Consider the following 18,126-nt stretch of genomic DNA (forward strand, 5'->3'; position numbering starts at 1 on the left):
CTAAGAATCCCAAAACACCTATTCCAAAGAACCTGTGCGCCCCAGTATTCATAGAAACGTTATTTACAATAGCCAAGTGCTGGAAACAACCTAAGTGCCTATCAGTAAATGAGGGGATCAAAAAATTATGGTACATTTACACAATAGAATACTATGCAGCAGAAAGAACAAACTCCTACCCTTCACGGCAGCATGGATGGAACTGGAGAGTAACATGCTAAGTGCAATAAGCCAGGGGGTGAAAGACCAGTACCGTATGATCTCACCTATAAGTGGAACCTAATCAACAAAACAAACAAGCGAGCAAAATAGAACCAGAGACATTGAAATAAATAAACTGACCAGAATGGAGGGGGGAGGGGAATAATGGGGGAAAGAAGGGAAAGGGTCAGGGAAAAGGTATAAAAGACCCATAGACAAGGGCAATGGGGGCGGGGGGATTGGATGTGGGGGTGGTGAGCGGGGCAGGGGAGGGTAATGGAGGAAAAGGGATAACTGACTGAGTAAAATTTTAAAAATTGTAGGTTTGTGAATTTAAATGCTTCAATCCTGGTTTTTCCCTTTTTTTATTTTTTCTTTTTAAAACACTAGATTTTGAAAAGGAGTCAATAAATGACATTAATAAAATATGAAATTGTGTATTTTGGGGGCCCACATTTTTGGGACTGTTTTTCTGCATTTTTAATATGGCAGGCTAATTTGTTTTGTTCTTTTATTCCACAAATCCAACAAGTGTGTATTCTAAGCAACTCAGTTGTATAAAATTGTATAGAAGTTATGAATGTTAACCATTATTTAACTGGAATTTTTTTTTGTATAAGCCATACTGATTTAAGAATGGAATTTACCCACATCCCATAAGTCTGGTAGAGAACAAATAAACATGTATACAGTAAGTATAAATATAAATTTTCATATGATTTATTGTTGTTCCTTGTACATAAGAAACAGTAATATACAACTTACACTGCTTTAGAATGTAAAGTGGATAAAATGTACAAAAAAAGCACATTCCTAGAAAAAGGTATTTGCAAATAGTAAAAACTGGGGGAGGGGGCAAGCAAACAAATCAAAAATAAAACAAAAACCAACAATTCTTCAATTCAGTGTGCAAACATTTTATAAAAATAGAAATACTAACTCTACAGGCAGTATTTCCTGATAAATTATTTAAATAGCATATCTACACAATCTGAGATATCTATTCCAATGGCAATGAGAAAATAATTTATAAAAAATAAAGCAATGGTATACAAGATGATAGAAAAAAATAACTTTCAGAAAATTGTATCTAACATTTCAATGCTATTTCCTTACTGGGAATACTTTTCTGCAAAGAATTTTTATACTATGTACAACATTGACTTGTTTAGGTACTACAGTAGCTTTAAGTTTGTTAGACACTTAAACTCTTTCTGCTTGAGCCAAAAATTCTTTTCTCAGTCACACAACAAATGAGGTAATATTTGTATATAAGTTTCACCTTTGTCATTTTTTTCTTTTGGAAAAATGAAAAAAAAAATAAGCATAGATGCTTTTCTTCTCCCTGGAAATAGGCACAAGGGATGGGGTAAAACAGTATCAAAGGCATCATGGCTTTCTTTGCAATCTAAAACACTTGCAAATGGACAACCTGCTAATTCCACTGGAAAAGACAAAAATCCCAAATCATTTAAGCACAAAGTGAAGAGCAGCTTGCTATGCTGATTTTCCTTGTGCCCTTTCTTGTGAGATTTGCTGACAAATCTCAACTATTTGCTCTCACTTTCCATACAAAACCTAGGTTCCAGGTAGAACAGAGTTAATAAATAATCTGTATTTACAATCTTACAGTCATGAAGACTCAACAAAGATGATGTGGATAGTCCTTACGCTTCCTCCTGTTCCATGAAGTCTTTCAGACAGGTTCTCAAGAGTAAGTAAAAAATAAATATTTTACATTGTAACTTGTAAAAAAAACAAAACTACAGTCCGAAAGAGAATTAGAAAGCTCCATGATATTCAGGACAAAAGAGAAAAGGAATGTTTTAGTTAAGTCGATAATTTTGTGCCTTTCTAACCATGAAAATACAAGCATAGCTGCCCCTCCCTTGGGAGGCAGCGTGGTGCTCACTGAGATGGTAGGTTTTCTTATTTTCCTGCTACATCTGCACAAGCTACATCTGGACTAAAACCAACAATTTCCATGTAACCAGGCAGTGGCAGCCAGCACTGCCTTACTCTCTAGTTTAATTCTGCCTCCCTACTCTGGTCACCGTATGTGACGTGTAAGGGGTGGGGATGCAAGGGGAAGCCCAGAAGGCAGTCCTTCCCTCCCTCCCCTGCTTCTATTTAAGTGCCTATCAGCTAACACCAGTCAGCATCATGAAATCCAGCAACAGTCTTTCAATCCCCTGAAAATGGTTTAGTACCGAACGTGTAACAGTTCCTCCATATTCTCCTCATACAATCATCTCTTGGGTTTGCGCCCTCCCCGTAGGGCTTTGGCCCCTGCTCCCCCTATTCCCGAGGGAGGAGGGCAGGAGTGGTTTTGTTTGCCAATTCTAGTGAGTCCTCCCTTCTCTCACATGCCTGGAAGCGCTTTTGAGTCCACTGCTCAGAGGTGGCCTCACAGTAGCACCCTGCCCTGATGAAAGCTGAGTGGAGCTGGCGCCTTTCCACTGAAGCAGGTGGATACTTTTGCTTTTTCCAAAAGCAAACCAAAGTAATCGTTTATATTCTTGGAAGATTCTCTTCTCAGAGGCTGAATGCTGAGTCTGATTTGGAAAATGGCGTTTTCTTGAGTCAAGTCACGTGTTTTAGGAGTCCACACTGATGCAAGCAGAGAAAAAAGGCAGGCAGGGAGGAGTGATCCTGGGGGTTTTCTTAAGCCCATAGTTCCAGAAGGTGCAATACCAGCGTTGGTTATGATCAGTCTTTTGATCAACAGTTTGAAGATTAGGAATCTGTTAAGTAAATAAACAAATAAAAATTCATGAAGGGACTGTCACCTTAATAACAATTAATGAATTAAAACCGAGGTATATAGCTCTACTTTTATAATGACAAAAGCGTAATTTAAGATGGTCAGTTTATAAAATTAAATGTGCCTGTGTTTGAACACTGTTAGGCTGTGCCCCCTGAGGCTTTCGGTGTTTTAAAGTTTAGGGTATTTTATGTATATGTTACTGAGTCTGAATTTCTAAGTATTGTTTGAGTAAAATTCACTGTTTATTTTTTTACTCTAATTGATTTAGTTGGCATTAGGCCTTGTCCCAGTAAACATTTATAGAGCATTTATTTTTTTGGTAGGCCCAATGCTGGATTCCATGAGATTAAGTAACCACTGGGTGAATAAGAATGGAGAAAAAACAGCTAAGGTTAGTAGTGAGTATTGGCATGCCAGGATGAAGGCAATACTCTTTTCCCTGCCATGGATAACAGGGCAAGGTCTGAGAAACAACGTGTGCCGCAGTGGCATACACAAAACCTCAAGGAGTAAGGCGTAGAAACTTGTCAAATTTTAAGTATTATTAATGTGGTCTAACCTGTACAGGAGCGTGTTTGCAGTTTACCTTCGCACTGTGTATGAAGAACACAGACTGCTAAGTAAATTAATATTGTTAACAAGACTCAGGATTTCATAAGCTGCAGTCGATAGGCCTTATTTCATTTTTATCATTGTGTGTTCAACAGCAAAATACAGGTAACTTTGTAAGTCTTTAAATCAGATTCTCCCATAACTGACATTCTTGATATCTGTCTGAATTAGAGATGTCAACTGCACATTTACTGTTCTGTGGCTCCTACCTCTGCATTCGTATTTCAGGTCGGAGAAGAACACCATTTCTTGAGAGAAGACAAACAACCCTAGTCTACCGCCAGCATAGGTTTTGTCATAGATGGGTCCTGAGTCTGCCATGATTTTCTTCCCTTCATACATCACCACTCTGTAGGAAAAAAGAAAATCTTGTTAGTGATACCCCTTTGGTTTTTTTTTTAATTTGTTTTTAATTTTATTTACATTTTTTTTTTGTTCAATTATAGTTGTCCCCATTTCCCCCCATTACTCTCCTCCGCTCTACCCAGCCCTTACCTTTCACTTTCAGTCCTTCCCCCCGACTATCTTTGTCCATGGGTCCTTTACCACATGTTCCTTGACTTGCCCCTTCCCCTTCTTAGTGACACCCCTATATTTTGGCCTGTTCCTTCTTGCCCATCGTTGTGACTGTAAGTGAAATTTAATCAGTGCAATCTTACCGAATGAAACCAGTCTTTGGCCTGTGGCTGAGACGCCATCTGTAGGCGGTGAAATCTTTCCAGCCTATGTGACGAGGGTCATGCCACAGAGTGCGTACCTGAAGGTAAAAAAGGAGAAGGTTGAAACACAGCTCCATGATGAGATGATTTATATTTCATTCTGTAAGAAACAGTGCTTGAAAGGTACCAAATTGACCTAAGGTAGAGGGCTGAAATGTAGAATTTTTTCTGAGGCTTCACTCTTTCATTTGCCGTGTGCCCCTGAACGAACATATGAAGTAGAAAGAAGCGAAGGAGCCCTTTTGTTTGAAGAGGCTGAAACTGCCTTTGGATTTGAAGGCTAACTCTAGTTATGATGCAGCCCTCTCAGACACAATTATGGTTTCACAAAGCAGCGCTTTGTGCTGCAGTCGGTGCTGCTGGGAACACGGTATCTAAGACTCCCTCTGAGTCTTGGTCAAAGCACAGCACCCCCAGTGCTCGTCAAGCACCCCTCCACGCACTCCCCCGTCCTCCACTCACTCCCTTCCGCAGGCGGTGTTCCTACCTGGCCAGGGGTGTTTCCTGTGTGCCACAGGGCATTTCGCAGGTGCTCGCCAGGCCCCGTGGTGGAGTTTACAACTTTCACAGAAAGGCCTGAGTATCCTTGAGCCCTTGTGGGGTTGGTGTCCCAGTAGGACTGGGTGATCTGCTTCCACATCACAACATAGAAGCGGCTGCTGGACTGGTAGCCAAACACAAACCCAGCATAGTCATCGTCCCTTTCGGTGTTGATGAAGAAGGTGCCACTGAAGTCCACAGCATTAAACTCGTCATAACCTTGAAGAAGAGGCCAGGCCCAGATTAAAAACTGCTGCTTTCAGACAGTTCCCCATTACATTCCCAGACATCCTTAGTACCCACAGGGACACACACAGTTGCCAGGTTTTATATTCGCTTCTTTCCCATGTATGAATCAGCCTTTTGTTCAAAGAATTCACTACTCACCTACAGCCAGTCCAGGATCACAGTTGACAGTCTGGACAAGTTCTTTACCCTGATGGCGTACCACCCAGTTAGGGTCATTTTGGGATGTCCCTTTGGGATCTAGAGGAATCATCTGGAATCGGCGGAAGTCGGTCTCACTGATATCAACATTTTCAGGACAGATGTCATCGATGTCTGGCACACTGTCATGGTCAAAATCATCTTTGCAAGCATCACCTCGACCATCACCTAATGGCAAAAGGCAAGAGTTCAGTGAAAGACTTATTACTGATGTCAGAAATTCACTATCTTGTCCAAGTTGGCATTCGGTCTCCTCATCCTCTCGCATGCATTCAGCTTTGTTATTGTTTCTGGAGAGCCATGGTTTCAGTCACTCCCTTACAAAGTGGTTCTACTGACTCACCATCAGAGTCCTTCTGGTCAGGATTGGGCACGAGCCTGCAGTTGTCCCTGTCATCAGGAATGCCGTCATTGTCATCATCATGGTCACAGGCATCTCCCTTGCCATCTTTATCATGGTCGGCCTGGTTGGCATTGGGCACGTAGGGACAGTTGTCCAGGTTGTTCTGGTGGCCATCTTCATCAATATCCTGATTGTTGTCACAGGTATCTCCAATGCGGTCTGAGTCAGAGTCAAGCTGAAAGAGAGAAGCGAAGGGTAAATTGAGGTATAAATTGTCAATATTAATTATAACTTAATGGAAGATTCTCCAATGTCTGATATGGCCAGCGGAGTCTTATGTCTATAGGCTATTGCCGAAAGATGGTAATAGTAACAAATTTTAAGGTTTTTTTTCCCTTGGTCCTTGTTTTCGTGTGAAAATTTGAAAAGGTATTTAAGAGCTTTTTAAAAATATAAAACATTCTAAATAAAATGAAATAGAAAGTATTATTTAATCACTAAGGATGAAATGCAGTGTTAAATTCTAGGGGTACATTTTGTTTTTTTTCAATTGAAGGGTTTCAATTGTAAATTTGTTGACATGTCAACTCCTACTCTATCTAGGCCATTAAGTCATGGAAACATAGCACTGCTTTTTTTTTGTGCATACGGGGTAGTTCAGAGACTAGGGATCAATTAGTTTTTCAGATATTTGGTTTTATACATCTAGTCCATAAAGACTGTCACCTGTTGGCTCAGGTGAAGTCAAATAAGTTTTCTCAAAGCTGTATTTCTGAGTGCTTTCACATTATCCAGTGTACCTGGGATGCTTAAAAATTACTTATGCACAAGGTGGGATTTTTCTTGCCAGTATTTAGGCTCTTTGCTAGTAAGGTTTTTACATAATGCCTGAATTTTGTTATAAATTTGATTATAGTCTGAGGAACCAAAAACTCATCCAGGGAGGTTAAATGATATCAAAAAAGTTTAATATATGGTAAGACACACTCTTAAAATATGACTCTCAATGCTCTTTGGCCAGCAAAGCTATTTCAGATTATTCACACTTTTCCATTATGGCCCCAAAACTTCATCCTCTTGCCTTTTTTGTTTTACAGGACCTCCTAAGAGTAAATACTAAATTTCTCATCTCTTGAATCTTATAAGAATATTCCCATTTTTTAAAAGCTGGTTTGTAAATTTTCAGAAAAATGCATTTTAGAAAAAAAATTCCTTTGTCCCTAGAAAATAATGATGGACAATTGCAGAAAAGAAATACTTTCAGATGTTCATATTTGTAGCACTCCCCCGCACAGGCAGAGAATGATGTCTCTGCATTGCCAAACACTTTTGACGAATGACAGGGATTTCTCCAGTTTAGGGAGAGTATTTTTAGTTTGATGATTTTCTTCCAGCCAGATTATATCATTAGCCAGGAAAATGGTTATTTTGCTTAAGGATATTTTCTTTCATCTCCTACTCTTAAATATGATTAATATTACTAGAGTTTTCAATTACAGATTTCTACGTTGTATAATTTCTCTTAATGGTATGTTATGCTGAACAAGTCAAGTAGACCTTCCGGTATGAGACAAGATCGAATTTAACAACACCATCATGCTAATGATCTTGCAAGGAGATCACGTCTGGCAAACTCTTTACATAAAATATAATAATTGGCTACGAGACCATGGGGGGCCATGGTAATGAAAGTGCCTGCACTCTACATTTCAGAGGCCTAGAAAGGGACATTCCAATACTCAGCTGAAATATTTTGAAAGGAATTCACCTACCTGATCTGGATTGTGTTCCAGAGGGCAGTTGTCACACTGATCTCCAACCCCATCCATATCGGTGTCCCTCTGGTCCACATTGTAGACGTACTGGCAGTTGTCTCGCTCATTGAGAATACCTGCAGAGAACGGGGGTCAAATATGAGCTGCAATCTCCAGCCTCGGTTGTTTCAACCAAGCCGCACACTTAACAGCCTGGGCGGGGAAAAAAGTCATTCGAAAGCTGAGTGCTGCCACCACCCCCGATGGGCCTGCCGGAGTCAGGGAGTGCCTTACCGTCCCCATCGATGTCTGCAGCACAGGCGTCTCCTTCTCCGTTGTTGTCTGTGTCTGCCTGATCTGGGTTGTGGTTGTAGGGGCAGTTGTCACAGCGGTCTCCCACGTCATCTCTGTCATAGTCATACTGGGCTGGGTTGTAATGGAATGGACAGTTGTCCTGGAAAGAGAAGAAGTGGAACATTTTACAACATTGTGAAACCAGCTCAAGCTCGAACTGCATGCGTAACACACGTAAAACTGCAAAATTCTGCAGCAGTTATTTTTTACCTAGTGGGTATACTAACTGCGCACTGAGTGTAAAATGATCACTGCCCATGGAAAGGCCAGGACATCATAAATGAATCTGGGGAGCAAAGTGTCATTTGTTTGTGTATCTTGCTCAAAAGTGGGGGAAGGAAGATTGTGATGAAAAACAAAACCCTCATTTCAGAATTCGCTTGGCAACAGCTATGTCCTCAAACTACTGCAACACAATGAATAATTTCTAATTTATATATCAGTTCGGTATATTGTTCCTCATAACTCTGAATCTTACAGTGTTTCGGGCTATTAGCTGAATATCAAAGATGAAAGAGGAATGGGAAATGTGTGTTTTTACCCTTTCATCTGGAATTTTATCATTGTCGTCATCGTCATCACAGGCATCGCCGATGCCATCCTTGTCGTAGTCTTCCTGCCCTGAGTTGGGAAGGTTGGGGCAATTATCCTGAAAGAGAAGACACGTGTTACAGCTGCAGTTTGCATGTCCTCTGCTCAGCTCATGCACGAAAAGAACTGACTGCTACTCCGTAACAACTAGTTTTTTATGGGAAGACAAAAAAATTAAAACGTTTTCTTGGGGGATACATATGTTTATATAAGATTTGTAGAAATGCTCCAGGCTTTATACACGCTGGAAACAAGCCACAGAGTCTGCTGGAATTTAATAGAGAAGTGAACATATTTGTGGGGGGGGGGGGCAAAATAATGGACTATGGAACACAAGTGCCGAAAGGGCCCGCCACAGCCACGTTCTTGGCACCAAGTGCTTTACTATTACTAAGAACTACTGCTGCTCCGCCTTCGGGTGACCCAGTCTTTCATTTTCATTTTCAAACTTTAAGCATTAAAAATTCCCTCGCCTGCTCTCTTGATGGGCTTTCTCCCTGGGGGCTCGTGAGGGAGCTGGTTTTACCTTTTTGCAGTGGTAGGTTGCATTGGCCACACACACCAGGTCCTCGTTGGGCCAGCCGTCCAGGTCGGTGTCCTCCTCGCAGATGATGCCATTGCCAGCGTAGCCGGGCTTGCACTCGCAGCGGTACATGGGGTCGCTGTAATGGCCCAGGTAGTTGCACTTGGCGTTTTTGTTGCAGTTGTGTGTCCCGTCTGTGCACGGGTTGCGGGGTTTGCACACCTGAGAGGACAACATCCTGATGTTAATGCAGAGCCTTCAAGAGTCTCCAGGTACCACAGAAGCAAGAAGAACCCAGATCCCTATCATCTCTGGACAGGCAGAGGCTCCATGGAGAGGAGTGTGGGTTGCTTCTGTCCTTCCCCATCGTCCCCTGCAGATGTCCAGCTTACAGGTGAACACCGCTTTGTGTGTGTGTTTCCTGCCCTCAGTTTACAGCTCCATTGGCTTACCATTTATTCTAGAGCAGCATTTTCAAATGTGACGGACTATTCTTCCGCTGCTGGATTTACAAAGGATTTTCTAGTCATGATTCTAAAAGCTGGATTGGGCAGTCACCCCCTTTGTTTTTTTTGTGAGAAGGAGGAAATGACACTGCTCCCTGTCCCAATGTTTCCATGGGAGACACCCCTCCTTCATGGAGGTCTACCAGGCTGACCCCCGTACCTGCTTGTTGGCAGTGGCGTGCTCCACGCCCTGGCCGAAGGGCTGCGGGCCGGTGAAGCGCGGGGGGCAGGGCAGGCAGTTGTAGCCGGGGTCTGTGTTCTCACACCTGTGCTCTCCGTTGTGGGTGAAGCAGGCGTCAGGCACTAGTTTGCACTATGGAAGAGAAAACAGTTTGCTTACTGTTTAGAACACACTGCCACAGGAAATGAGTAGCACAAGTTAACTGCTTTCCTCAAAGTCGTAGCTCTGGGCCATCAGTTTCTCACCTCATCAACATCTTTGCAGTGGATGCCATTTCCGCTGTAGCCAGGGGGACAGGCACCGCACTTCCAGCTGCCATCAGGGTAGCTAGTACACTTGGTGCCGGCAAAGCAGGGATTGGACAGGCATCCGTCTGAGACGAGAGAGACAGGGAAATGGTTGGTCTAAGCTGCTGTTAACTGTCACACTGGCCAGTGAAAATACAATACATTACATTGTAAAATACTGTAGGACTATATGTAACCGATAACTTGAGGTTATGTTGTCCATCTGGCATTTCAGAGTAATCAAACCGCTCAGGACCATCCAAAGCCAGAAGGCCCTTGAACGCTGACCATAGCATTCAGTTAGAAGAAACCCCAGGATGGTCTGTCCCAGGCCTCATGGCTCACCAATTGGACAGTCCTGCTGGTTGCAGATCTGGTTTTCCATCACGTCCCCGACACAGTCCTTGCCTCCAAACTGGGGAGTGGGGTTGTTGCAGAGCCGGCTACGTTTCTGTACCCCTCCTCCGCAGGTGACAGAACAGATGTCCCATGGTGACCAGGGACCCCAGCCTCCATTGACTGTAAGAAAGCAAACCGCATGCAGAAGTTAAAGTCCATTTCAAACACCTTACCCATCACAGAAGACTCTCCGACATTTGTTCAAGAAACCATGGCTGCCCTGACGCATGAAGAATGTCTGGGAAAAGGGAGAGTTTGAAATGGTTTTCCTTCTGTTTTCCATTAAAAGAAGTTGCTGAGTATGTAGGACTTTGCTTGTTTGTTTCTCTAGAAAGTAACCTTTTCCCCCTCCATGATCCACTGAGCAGACAGGTCAGATGCCAGGCAACCAGCAGGGCAGAGCTGCCGCTCGGGCTCAGCCCCTGGCAGGCCGTGCGCCCACACTCACCAGGGCAGGCGTCTTTCTGGCAGGCCCTGGTCTCCCGGGCTTCGCCTTCGCACGGTTTCCCGTTCATCTGGGGGCTGGGAGAGTTGCAGAGCCGGATCCTTGTGATCACACCATCACCACACGTCACAGAACAAGATGACCACGGGGACCAGTGGCTCCAGCCGCCATCCTGTTTAACTAAAGTACAAAGCTGATGGTTATCGGATGCTTACCATGAGCCAACCTCTGTGATAACTGCTTTGTAAGCGCGTTATCTAACTAAATTCCTCAAACTGACCCTATCAAGAACTATTATGGGCCCCAGTGCGCAGATGAGGAAAGAGTCTCAGCAGGTGAATGGTGCTTGAGGGTGTACAGGTGGACGGTAGAACCAGGCTTCCGATCCAGAGAGCCTAGGCCCTGTGCTTGGGAGTTGCTCTTGGTGATCACAGGGACAGGTCAGCTCCCCACATTCCCAAGTGGCCAGGATGCTTACATCTCTTGTCACACTCCTGGATGTGGCAGGTCCGCGTCTGGACGGAGGAGCCCTCGCATCGGTTGTTGAGGCTGTCACAGGAGCGGCCACGCTGCTGGATCCCGTTGCCACATGTTGCAGAGCAGGAGGTCCACTCGGACCATGGGGACCAGCCATCGTCCGCAGAGTCGCTGGCTGCAGGGGAAACGGGGTCATTTAATGTGTGATCATTAAGACTCTTCGTTCGACTGCTCTGTTCAGGACTTTCTTCCCTTGCCAAAGGGTGAAAAGCAGGAGATACCTTAGGCCAGCCACCAAGGGGTTTATCCCAGGTCAGTATGGATGCTGCACCGGGGTAACTGAATGCTTTGCCTGGGTCAGCACAGCTCAGCCTCCTCCCAGTGTGTGTTCTATTCATCGTTGCTTTCTTTCTCCTCTCTCAGCATTTCAAATGAGTTTCCCTTTCCTGACTTAAAATCTCTTGGTAGGCTTTTTGAGTCTCAAGCTTCCAAGAACACCAGAGTTTTTAGGAAGCTTCTAGGAGTCACTTCTGATTTTTAGGGGAGCCAGAGACCATGTGTTTGGCCAGTGAGCTGCTGTTGGCTCTGGGCTCCAACTTGGTCATGAGGTTAATTAGTGTGTTGCTCCTCTTGCCTTAGCATTTGGGGCCTTCTCTGCACATATTTTACAAGAGGAGAGTGTGTGTTTACCATCTGCCCAGGCACAATGACTACAAGCACATCTTGCTCTATCAGACACAAGATGGAGAATTTGTTTCCTCTTGCCATCAGTTGGAAATTTTCCTGGCAATCCCTGATTCAACCTGAAAACTCCACTAGACTCCAGCTAGCTTTGTTCTCTTTAACCCACACCTGAAGTGAATACTGAATAGAGCCAAATAAACAAATGATTATCACAGTGCCGATATCATGAACATGATCGCTGGATGGGACTGGTTATTCTGAGCTGTGACCAGCATGTGTAGGTGTAGGAGTGTGTGCAGGGCGAGTGCTACTTTCCTGTTTTCTTAGTTTAGTTGTGCTGAATCGTTTTTATGACTTGTACCACTGTCACTCAATATTGTCTCAGCCCAATGAATAACTTATACTGGCAACAAAAACCAGGGATAGGATGCTATGGAACAATATAGTGCCTTATTTCTGTTGGTTCCCTAAAACTCAAACTACTATTCCCTAGGTCTCTTACTCCTGCAGATAAATTGGGTAGAAGTTTTAGGTCCAACTAAGTCCAATGCTCACACTAAAGCCCATCAATTTCTCTGGTGAGCAGATTTTTAACGCTAAGCCATAAGGCCAAATTCTAGAAGCAGTTAACTTGAGAGTTATTGCTGCGACAAATTATCTCCCTTTTCCTCAAGGCATACAATCAGGATCAATAAGCCATACCAAGATTATTATCGCCTATGCCATTATCCAGAGGGATAAATAAGATTGAGTCATAATGGAGTTTTTGGCTTTATACAGCAAACAAGCCACCAGTTAACCAGATGCTGCAGCAAGAAACTGAATGAAAACATATGGCAATGGCGGTAGGGTTCTCGTGTTGTGCTGAGCTCTCCCCAGCATTGACCTGGTCACTGAAGAGTGGCTATCCAGCTTTAGGGACTTACGCCAACACCGGGGGCAGCATTCTCCATCAGGAACTGTGGCATTGGAGCAGGGCATAATGGGGCAGGACACTTTTTTGCAGATGGTAACTGAGTTCTGCAGGGCAAGAGGGAGGAAGAAATGGGTTACTAAACATATTGGAAGCAGAGTTTTACAGACTATTAAACATTTCAGTTATAAGATGAATGGTGATAGCTAAAAATGCTCTACTGGAAAGATGTGAATAGAAGGCGTCTTCTCTGCAGCCAGTCCTAGGATTGGCTGCTTGTCACTCCATCCCGTGGTGAGCTCTTAATGGCTATTTAGTCAATGGTGGAAGCTAATGCATGAAGAATTTATCCAAAGGCAATCACCAACTATCATGGGTCAGATTTATTAATCTGCCTCTGAAATTGAGGTCAAAACTCTGCTGGTACTTTTAAATTTAAAAATTATTATCTCTATGGGGAAAAGATGAGCAAGGAGCATATTTTTTTCCCCCTCATGTATAGACCTGGAACAGGCATTTAGCAAAGATAGCTCCAAAAATCCAGCAATCCATGATTTGTATTTAAGCTTGACTTTGCTTAATGAGCCAGATAAACTCCCAAACTCACCTGCTGCTGGCACTGGGGAGAGCTAGAGTGACACACACACTGTGGGACATGCCATCTGAGCTAAGCAGACAGTTACATCCTAACAATGTCAGGCTGAGCAATTTGAACAGTCAGTAACTGTATTAAAAGAATCTCCTTGTCATAGCTGAATGCAAATCAGGGTTTGGGGGGGAAGTTCCAACCAGGTGTTATTTACCATGACATTCAACACTTAGTCTTTGAAATAAAGCAGGTAAGTTATTCAGATGTCTTAGATTTGTCCTTTTTGGTACTTAGCCTGGGGTATAATTAAGACTTTGAAAAACTTTGAAAGTTTAAATAGATGGTAGATGTCATAATTGCATCTTAAAAACACACAGACACACACATACTTTTGGTATCAGGCCATGGAACATAAAGAGAGCTTGTGTGGCCAACTGGGTATTTCCCCAGGGATTGTGGCTTCAAACACCTGCCATCAATTTGTGTTTCAGTTTGTAAAGATCCCTTACCTGACAGCGACACTCAGTGCAGCTATCAACAGTCCATTCCTCATGATTCCTGTACTGAACTCCATTGTGGTAGCAGAGGGGAGGCCTCCTCAGCTCATTGGCCAACTCTTTGTTCTCCTCAGTCTAAAAGGGGGAGAAAGGTCATGAGTGTCTAACCTCATTTTAATTGGTTGGCATCATACTAAAGGCTAAAGCTTCAGGGATCACGTTAAAGGGCTGGGAGTGGAGGCCACTGACCACTTTGCGGATGCTGTCCTGAAGTGTGGTCACGATGGTGCGCAGGCCCCTGAGCTCCAGGACCATGTTGGACAGCTCGTCGCAAGAGATGCCACAGATGGCTTGCAGATCCTTTGTCTTATGGCCGATATAGTTAGTGCGGATGGCAGGGCTGGAACCATTCACAACGTTGTTGTCAAGGGTGAGAAGGACATTGGTAGCTGCCAAAAAACAAAGAAACACACACAATGAGAAAAGTAATAGGAGATGCTCTCACCAGCTAACCCCTACTGTTCCTAGTTGTAAAGGGCATTTCATTTGGGGTGAGGGGTGCAGGTGGAGGGGATGTATGTGTGCGGAATAGCCTTTAAGATCACTTTTATATACTAGCCTTTAAAGTCACTTTTATATACCGCTTATCTATGTCACCCAGGGTAATTCATACACAACCAACATGGCTTAAGTTTCTCGGCTTGTTTTGAGTGTAATTTCCCCATGTACCCTAAAAATAGAAGGGCACTCACAGCTGGAGCAGCCTTTGTTCCTGAGGATGTCCTCTGGTGTGGTTCCAAAGACAAACCTCACATTCTGCAGCACCCCCTGTGGGCAGAGAACACGCGTTACTTGCAGACTGGCGGGGCGGGGTGGGGGGGTATGTGGGCGGGGGATGCTGTTTATGCTAGAAAAAGCACACAATAGACGTTCTAAAAGTTTAAAAGAGCTCCCTTTCAAGATCACCATGCCAAAATAACACACCAACATAAATTGCCAAATGACTTCAAAATCTTAATTGTGTCTTCTGCCAAGTCTTCAGTATTTTGCAAAGAGTTCAGTTATCAGCCTATGTGGGTACACAGGAAATGGAATCTGATATTACACCGGAGGATATAGTGACACTCTTCAGTGTCAAAGAGTTAAATGTGGGAGTTTCAAAGCCACAGTGGCAAGACCTAGAAGTTTAAGCAAGGAAGAAGCTGCAGCAGCAAATCACCACTGCTTTAACCTTTTTATCTGAGACCCACTACATCCCCATGGGGGATCAAATAGCAAAGTGGTATTTATTCTGCTTGAACAAAGTATCCAATATTAATATTTCAAGCAATGTTACAGTTGGTTGAATGCACTTGAAATAAGTTATTTTCTTGAGAAGAGTATAAGGAGTACCTAAGGCTTGAACAGGCTGTTACAGGAAAACCATTTGTTTCTTTTAGTAGGTTTCAAAGTGTGGTCCCCAGGATACCACCCCTCCTCCCCAGCATCAACCTCACCTGGACCTTGTTAGAAATACAAATTATCTGGCTCCAGCCTACACCTACTGAATTGAAAGGGGTTGGGTGCAGCAGTATGTGCTTTAACAAGGCTTCCAGGAGATTCTGATGCTCCCTCAAGTTTTGGAACCGCTGCTTTAGTCCACAGGCAGTATTTCCTCTACGGGAACACCTGCCTCTCTTGCTACAGCCCTCCTCACAGATCAGCTGGCTAGCAGTCGACCCGACAGACCAGGAATCAGAGAAGAGGCCTCACCTGGAAATTGTCATTGACACCCCCTTTGGCGATGCGGAGTCTGGCGACACTGGCCAGGTCCCTGGTGAAGATGCTTTGGATGGGGACGTCTAGCTCAGCATTCTCCATCTTCTCACAGTCGATGTACAGCTGGGCCCTGTCCTCCTGCACAAACAGGGTGATGGTCTTCCACTGGCCAGTGGCCAGGAGTGCTTCTTCCACCGACACCACATGCTGCTTCCCCTGCACGGTCAGGCTCAGGTCCAGGGTGCCCGCTTTGCCATTGGAGACCACGCTGAAGACCTGGCCGGAGTGGTCTTTCCGCTCCACTGCCAGCAGCGTGCCTCGGGTCTTCTTCATCTGTCTCAGGGAGGCCAGGAGAAGGAAACCTTTCTCCGCGCGCACAGCGTCCACTAGGTCTTGGAACTTGTCATCAGGCACGGAGGGGATCAGGTTGGCATCCTCGATGCGGAAGGCTGGGCTAGAAGGGTCAGGACCCTTCACCAGTCGGCGCCCAGAGCCCTTGCGGGCAGCCCCCGTGAGTTCAAAGATGTCGAACACGCTGTTATCTCCCCCAGGCTCTGTCAGACAGGAGCAGGACACGCTGTGAGCTTTCTAGGCAGGGGCCAGGGGTGGGGAGGCTCAGCTGAGGGGTGGGGCCAGAGAGACTGGGTGAAAACTACTGAAAGAGCTGATTAACACCATGGTCAAAAGAACCTGCAACCTGACCTCCATCCAGTCAAGGCTCAGGGAAAAACAGCTGGGAGAGGAGAGCTGGGAGGGAGGCACACCTGGGGTAACCAGCACCTCCTCATCTTCCCTACCCCGTCAAAGGTATTATACACACTCACCTGAAATGCGGCTGGAGCTACACACGTGCAAGAAGAACAGGATACTGAATCCCCAGGCCCGTCCCATGGTGGAGCTGTCTGTGCCCAGCTGGGAGCCTGCAGCAGGAAGCAGAGCCCAAGGTAAGAGGTGGCAAAGCAGGGAAGGTGGCAACAACTGAGGGCTGGGCATGGGGCCCGGTCCTTGGGGATCGCCACTTGGTCCCACATTTGCTGGGATGAGGGAAAGCAGAATATACTTTGGAGAGGGCATCAGGAAGAAAGTGCGAGTTGAAGGCAGGAGGTTGTGGTTCTAAAGTGGGGGGTGGGGGTGGGGGGAATTAAAGACTAACAATCTGGGGTTTTCCCTGGGAAGTTGAGGGTAAAAGCAGGACGAGGAGGGCATGGGAAAGTGGACTCTTTTCTAGAGGACTGATGGAAAGATGGGGGGGGGGCGGTCTTAGTGATTAGAAGAAAACCTTGGGGTGTCCCGAGGAGTGGTTTGTGAACCCCAAAGCTGGAGAAAAGGGCTCTGGAGCTCTTCCACGAGAAGAGACTCCCCAGCAGCTGGGACGGACAAGATGGGGTCCGAGGTCCCTGAGGGGCTGGAGCCTCTGTGTCCGAGGCGGCTGGCCAGGGCAGCGTTGGTCCTCTGCGGCCGCTCAGGGACCCCTTACCTGTGTGCACACGGGCACAGACGCCCGGAGTGGCGGCGGGGAAGCACCGACGGGCGCCGAGTCCTGCAGAGCGCGGTGCGCCGGAGAGGCGGCGGCCGGGGTCGGAGGGTGCGCGGGGAGATCTCGCAGGAGTCGGGAGTCGCGGCCGGCTCCGCTGCACTGGCTGGCGAGGCGGAGGAGCCACGCGCTTTTAAAGCGGCGCTCGCATTCCTGGGCATTCCTCTGGCCAATCGGAGGCAGCGGGGCAGGAAGCGGGAGGGGGCCAGTCTGGGTTCCTCTCTCCGCCCCCCGCCGCTCGGCGCACAATTTTCCAGCTAGAAAGTAAAGGGGGAGGCGGGGGTCGGGATCGAAGAGCCCTGGAACTTCTCAGAAAAAGAGGTGCCCGCCCACGCGGCCTTGGCGCACGCGGGCTCAGCACTTTGACTCTTGCGCCACGAGGGCATGATGTGTTCAGTGTGAGCATCCCGACCAGTGACTGTCACGCACCTAAGACCCTCGGGGGCTTTCAGACAAACCTGTCTGTTTGAAGGGCTGGGCGATGGCCCCTCATCCAGCGATCCCGGTGGATTGGGGGACCATGCGCCCCGCTCCGCGAAGCTGCGCCCCTGCCCTCGCCTGCCCTCCGCCTGACCCACTAGAGGAGATGAGCGTGGTGTCACGCCGGCTGGCAGGTCGGCGTACCGAGCTCGCGTTCTCGCGCCCCGTCGGGGGTACACTTTCTGCAGGGACTGCAGTCTGAGTCCTCGCGGAGGTCGCTTCTTGCGATTGCCGCAGCGCTTCCATAGCTTGCCGCTTGGGGGCGGTATGCGTATTCTGATAACGGGGACCTGAGAGGGCAACTTCTTTCTAGTCAGGAATGTTAAGGAGACTTACTCGTATCCAGTTCCCTCAAGCCAGAGTTGAAATAGTGTCTTGAAAAACAGTTTTTGTGCCCACTCGTGCTTCTTAACGTGACTCTTGGTTGGAGGATTTGCAGAACTATCTGGCTCCAGGGTCTTAAACTATTTACAGAACACACTCATAGAGTAATAAATTACCCTCTGCCTACTGTTTTATTTCCTT

The 18,126-nt window shown here is 45.9% G+C and overlaps 1 protein-coding gene across 1 annotated transcript; it reads right to left on the minus strand.

Annotated features, from left to right (window-relative positions):
• Positions 1 to 958: 958 nt before the first annotated feature.
• THBS1 (thrombospondin 1) lies at positions 959 to 17,219 on the minus strand. The gene is made up of 22 exons (XM_054565600.1): positions 17,065 to 17,219; positions 16,412 to 16,507; positions 15,582 to 16,141; positions 14,582 to 14,657; positions 14,079 to 14,278; positions 13,842 to 13,964; positions 12,757 to 12,850; positions 11,148 to 11,321; positions 10,673 to 10,849; positions 10,171 to 10,344; positions 9,784 to 9,911; positions 9,518 to 9,670; positions 8,855 to 9,073; positions 8,279 to 8,386; positions 7,678 to 7,837; positions 7,402 to 7,520; positions 5,630 to 5,864; positions 5,227 to 5,454; positions 4,787 to 5,058; positions 4,240 to 4,337; positions 3,790 to 3,929; positions 959 to 2,945 (listed from the first exon to the last, which is right to left on the minus strand). Exons 2-22 carry the CDS (start codon positions 16,476 to 16,478, stop codon positions 2,938 to 2,940), a joined length of 3,513 nt encoding a protein of 1,170 aa, XP_054421575.1. The 5' UTR covers positions 16,479 to 16,507; positions 17,065 to 17,219; the 3' UTR covers positions 959 to 2,937.
• Positions 17,220 to 18,126: the final 907 nt, after the last annotated feature.

This window comes from Pteronotus mesoamericanus, unplaced genomic scaffold (genome assembly GCF_021234165.1).
Source record: "Pteronotus mesoamericanus isolate MK-2021 breed Mesoamerican mustached bat unplaced genomic scaffold, CSHL_Meso_final contig_164, whole genome shotgun sequence".
Lineage (NCBI taxonomy): Eukaryota > Metazoa > Chordata > Mammalia > Chiroptera > Mormoopidae > Pteronotus > Pteronotus mesoamericanus.

Excerpts from the sequence above, each read along its gene's own strand:
- THBS1 (XM_054565600.1), bottom strand. The coding sequence starts at position 16,478 with ATGGGACGGGCCTGGGGATTCAGTATCCTGTTCTTCTTGCACGTGTGT. Across the intron at positions 10,850-11,147 it reads CCAGGAGTGTGACAAGAGAT|TTAAACAGGATGGCGGCTGG; the intron begins GTAAGCATCCTG and ends TTTGTACTTTAG. Across the intron at positions 4,338-4,786 it reads CAGGAAACACCCCTGGCCAG|GTACGCACTCTGTGGCATGA; the intron begins GTAGGAACACCG and ends TTTTACCTTCAG.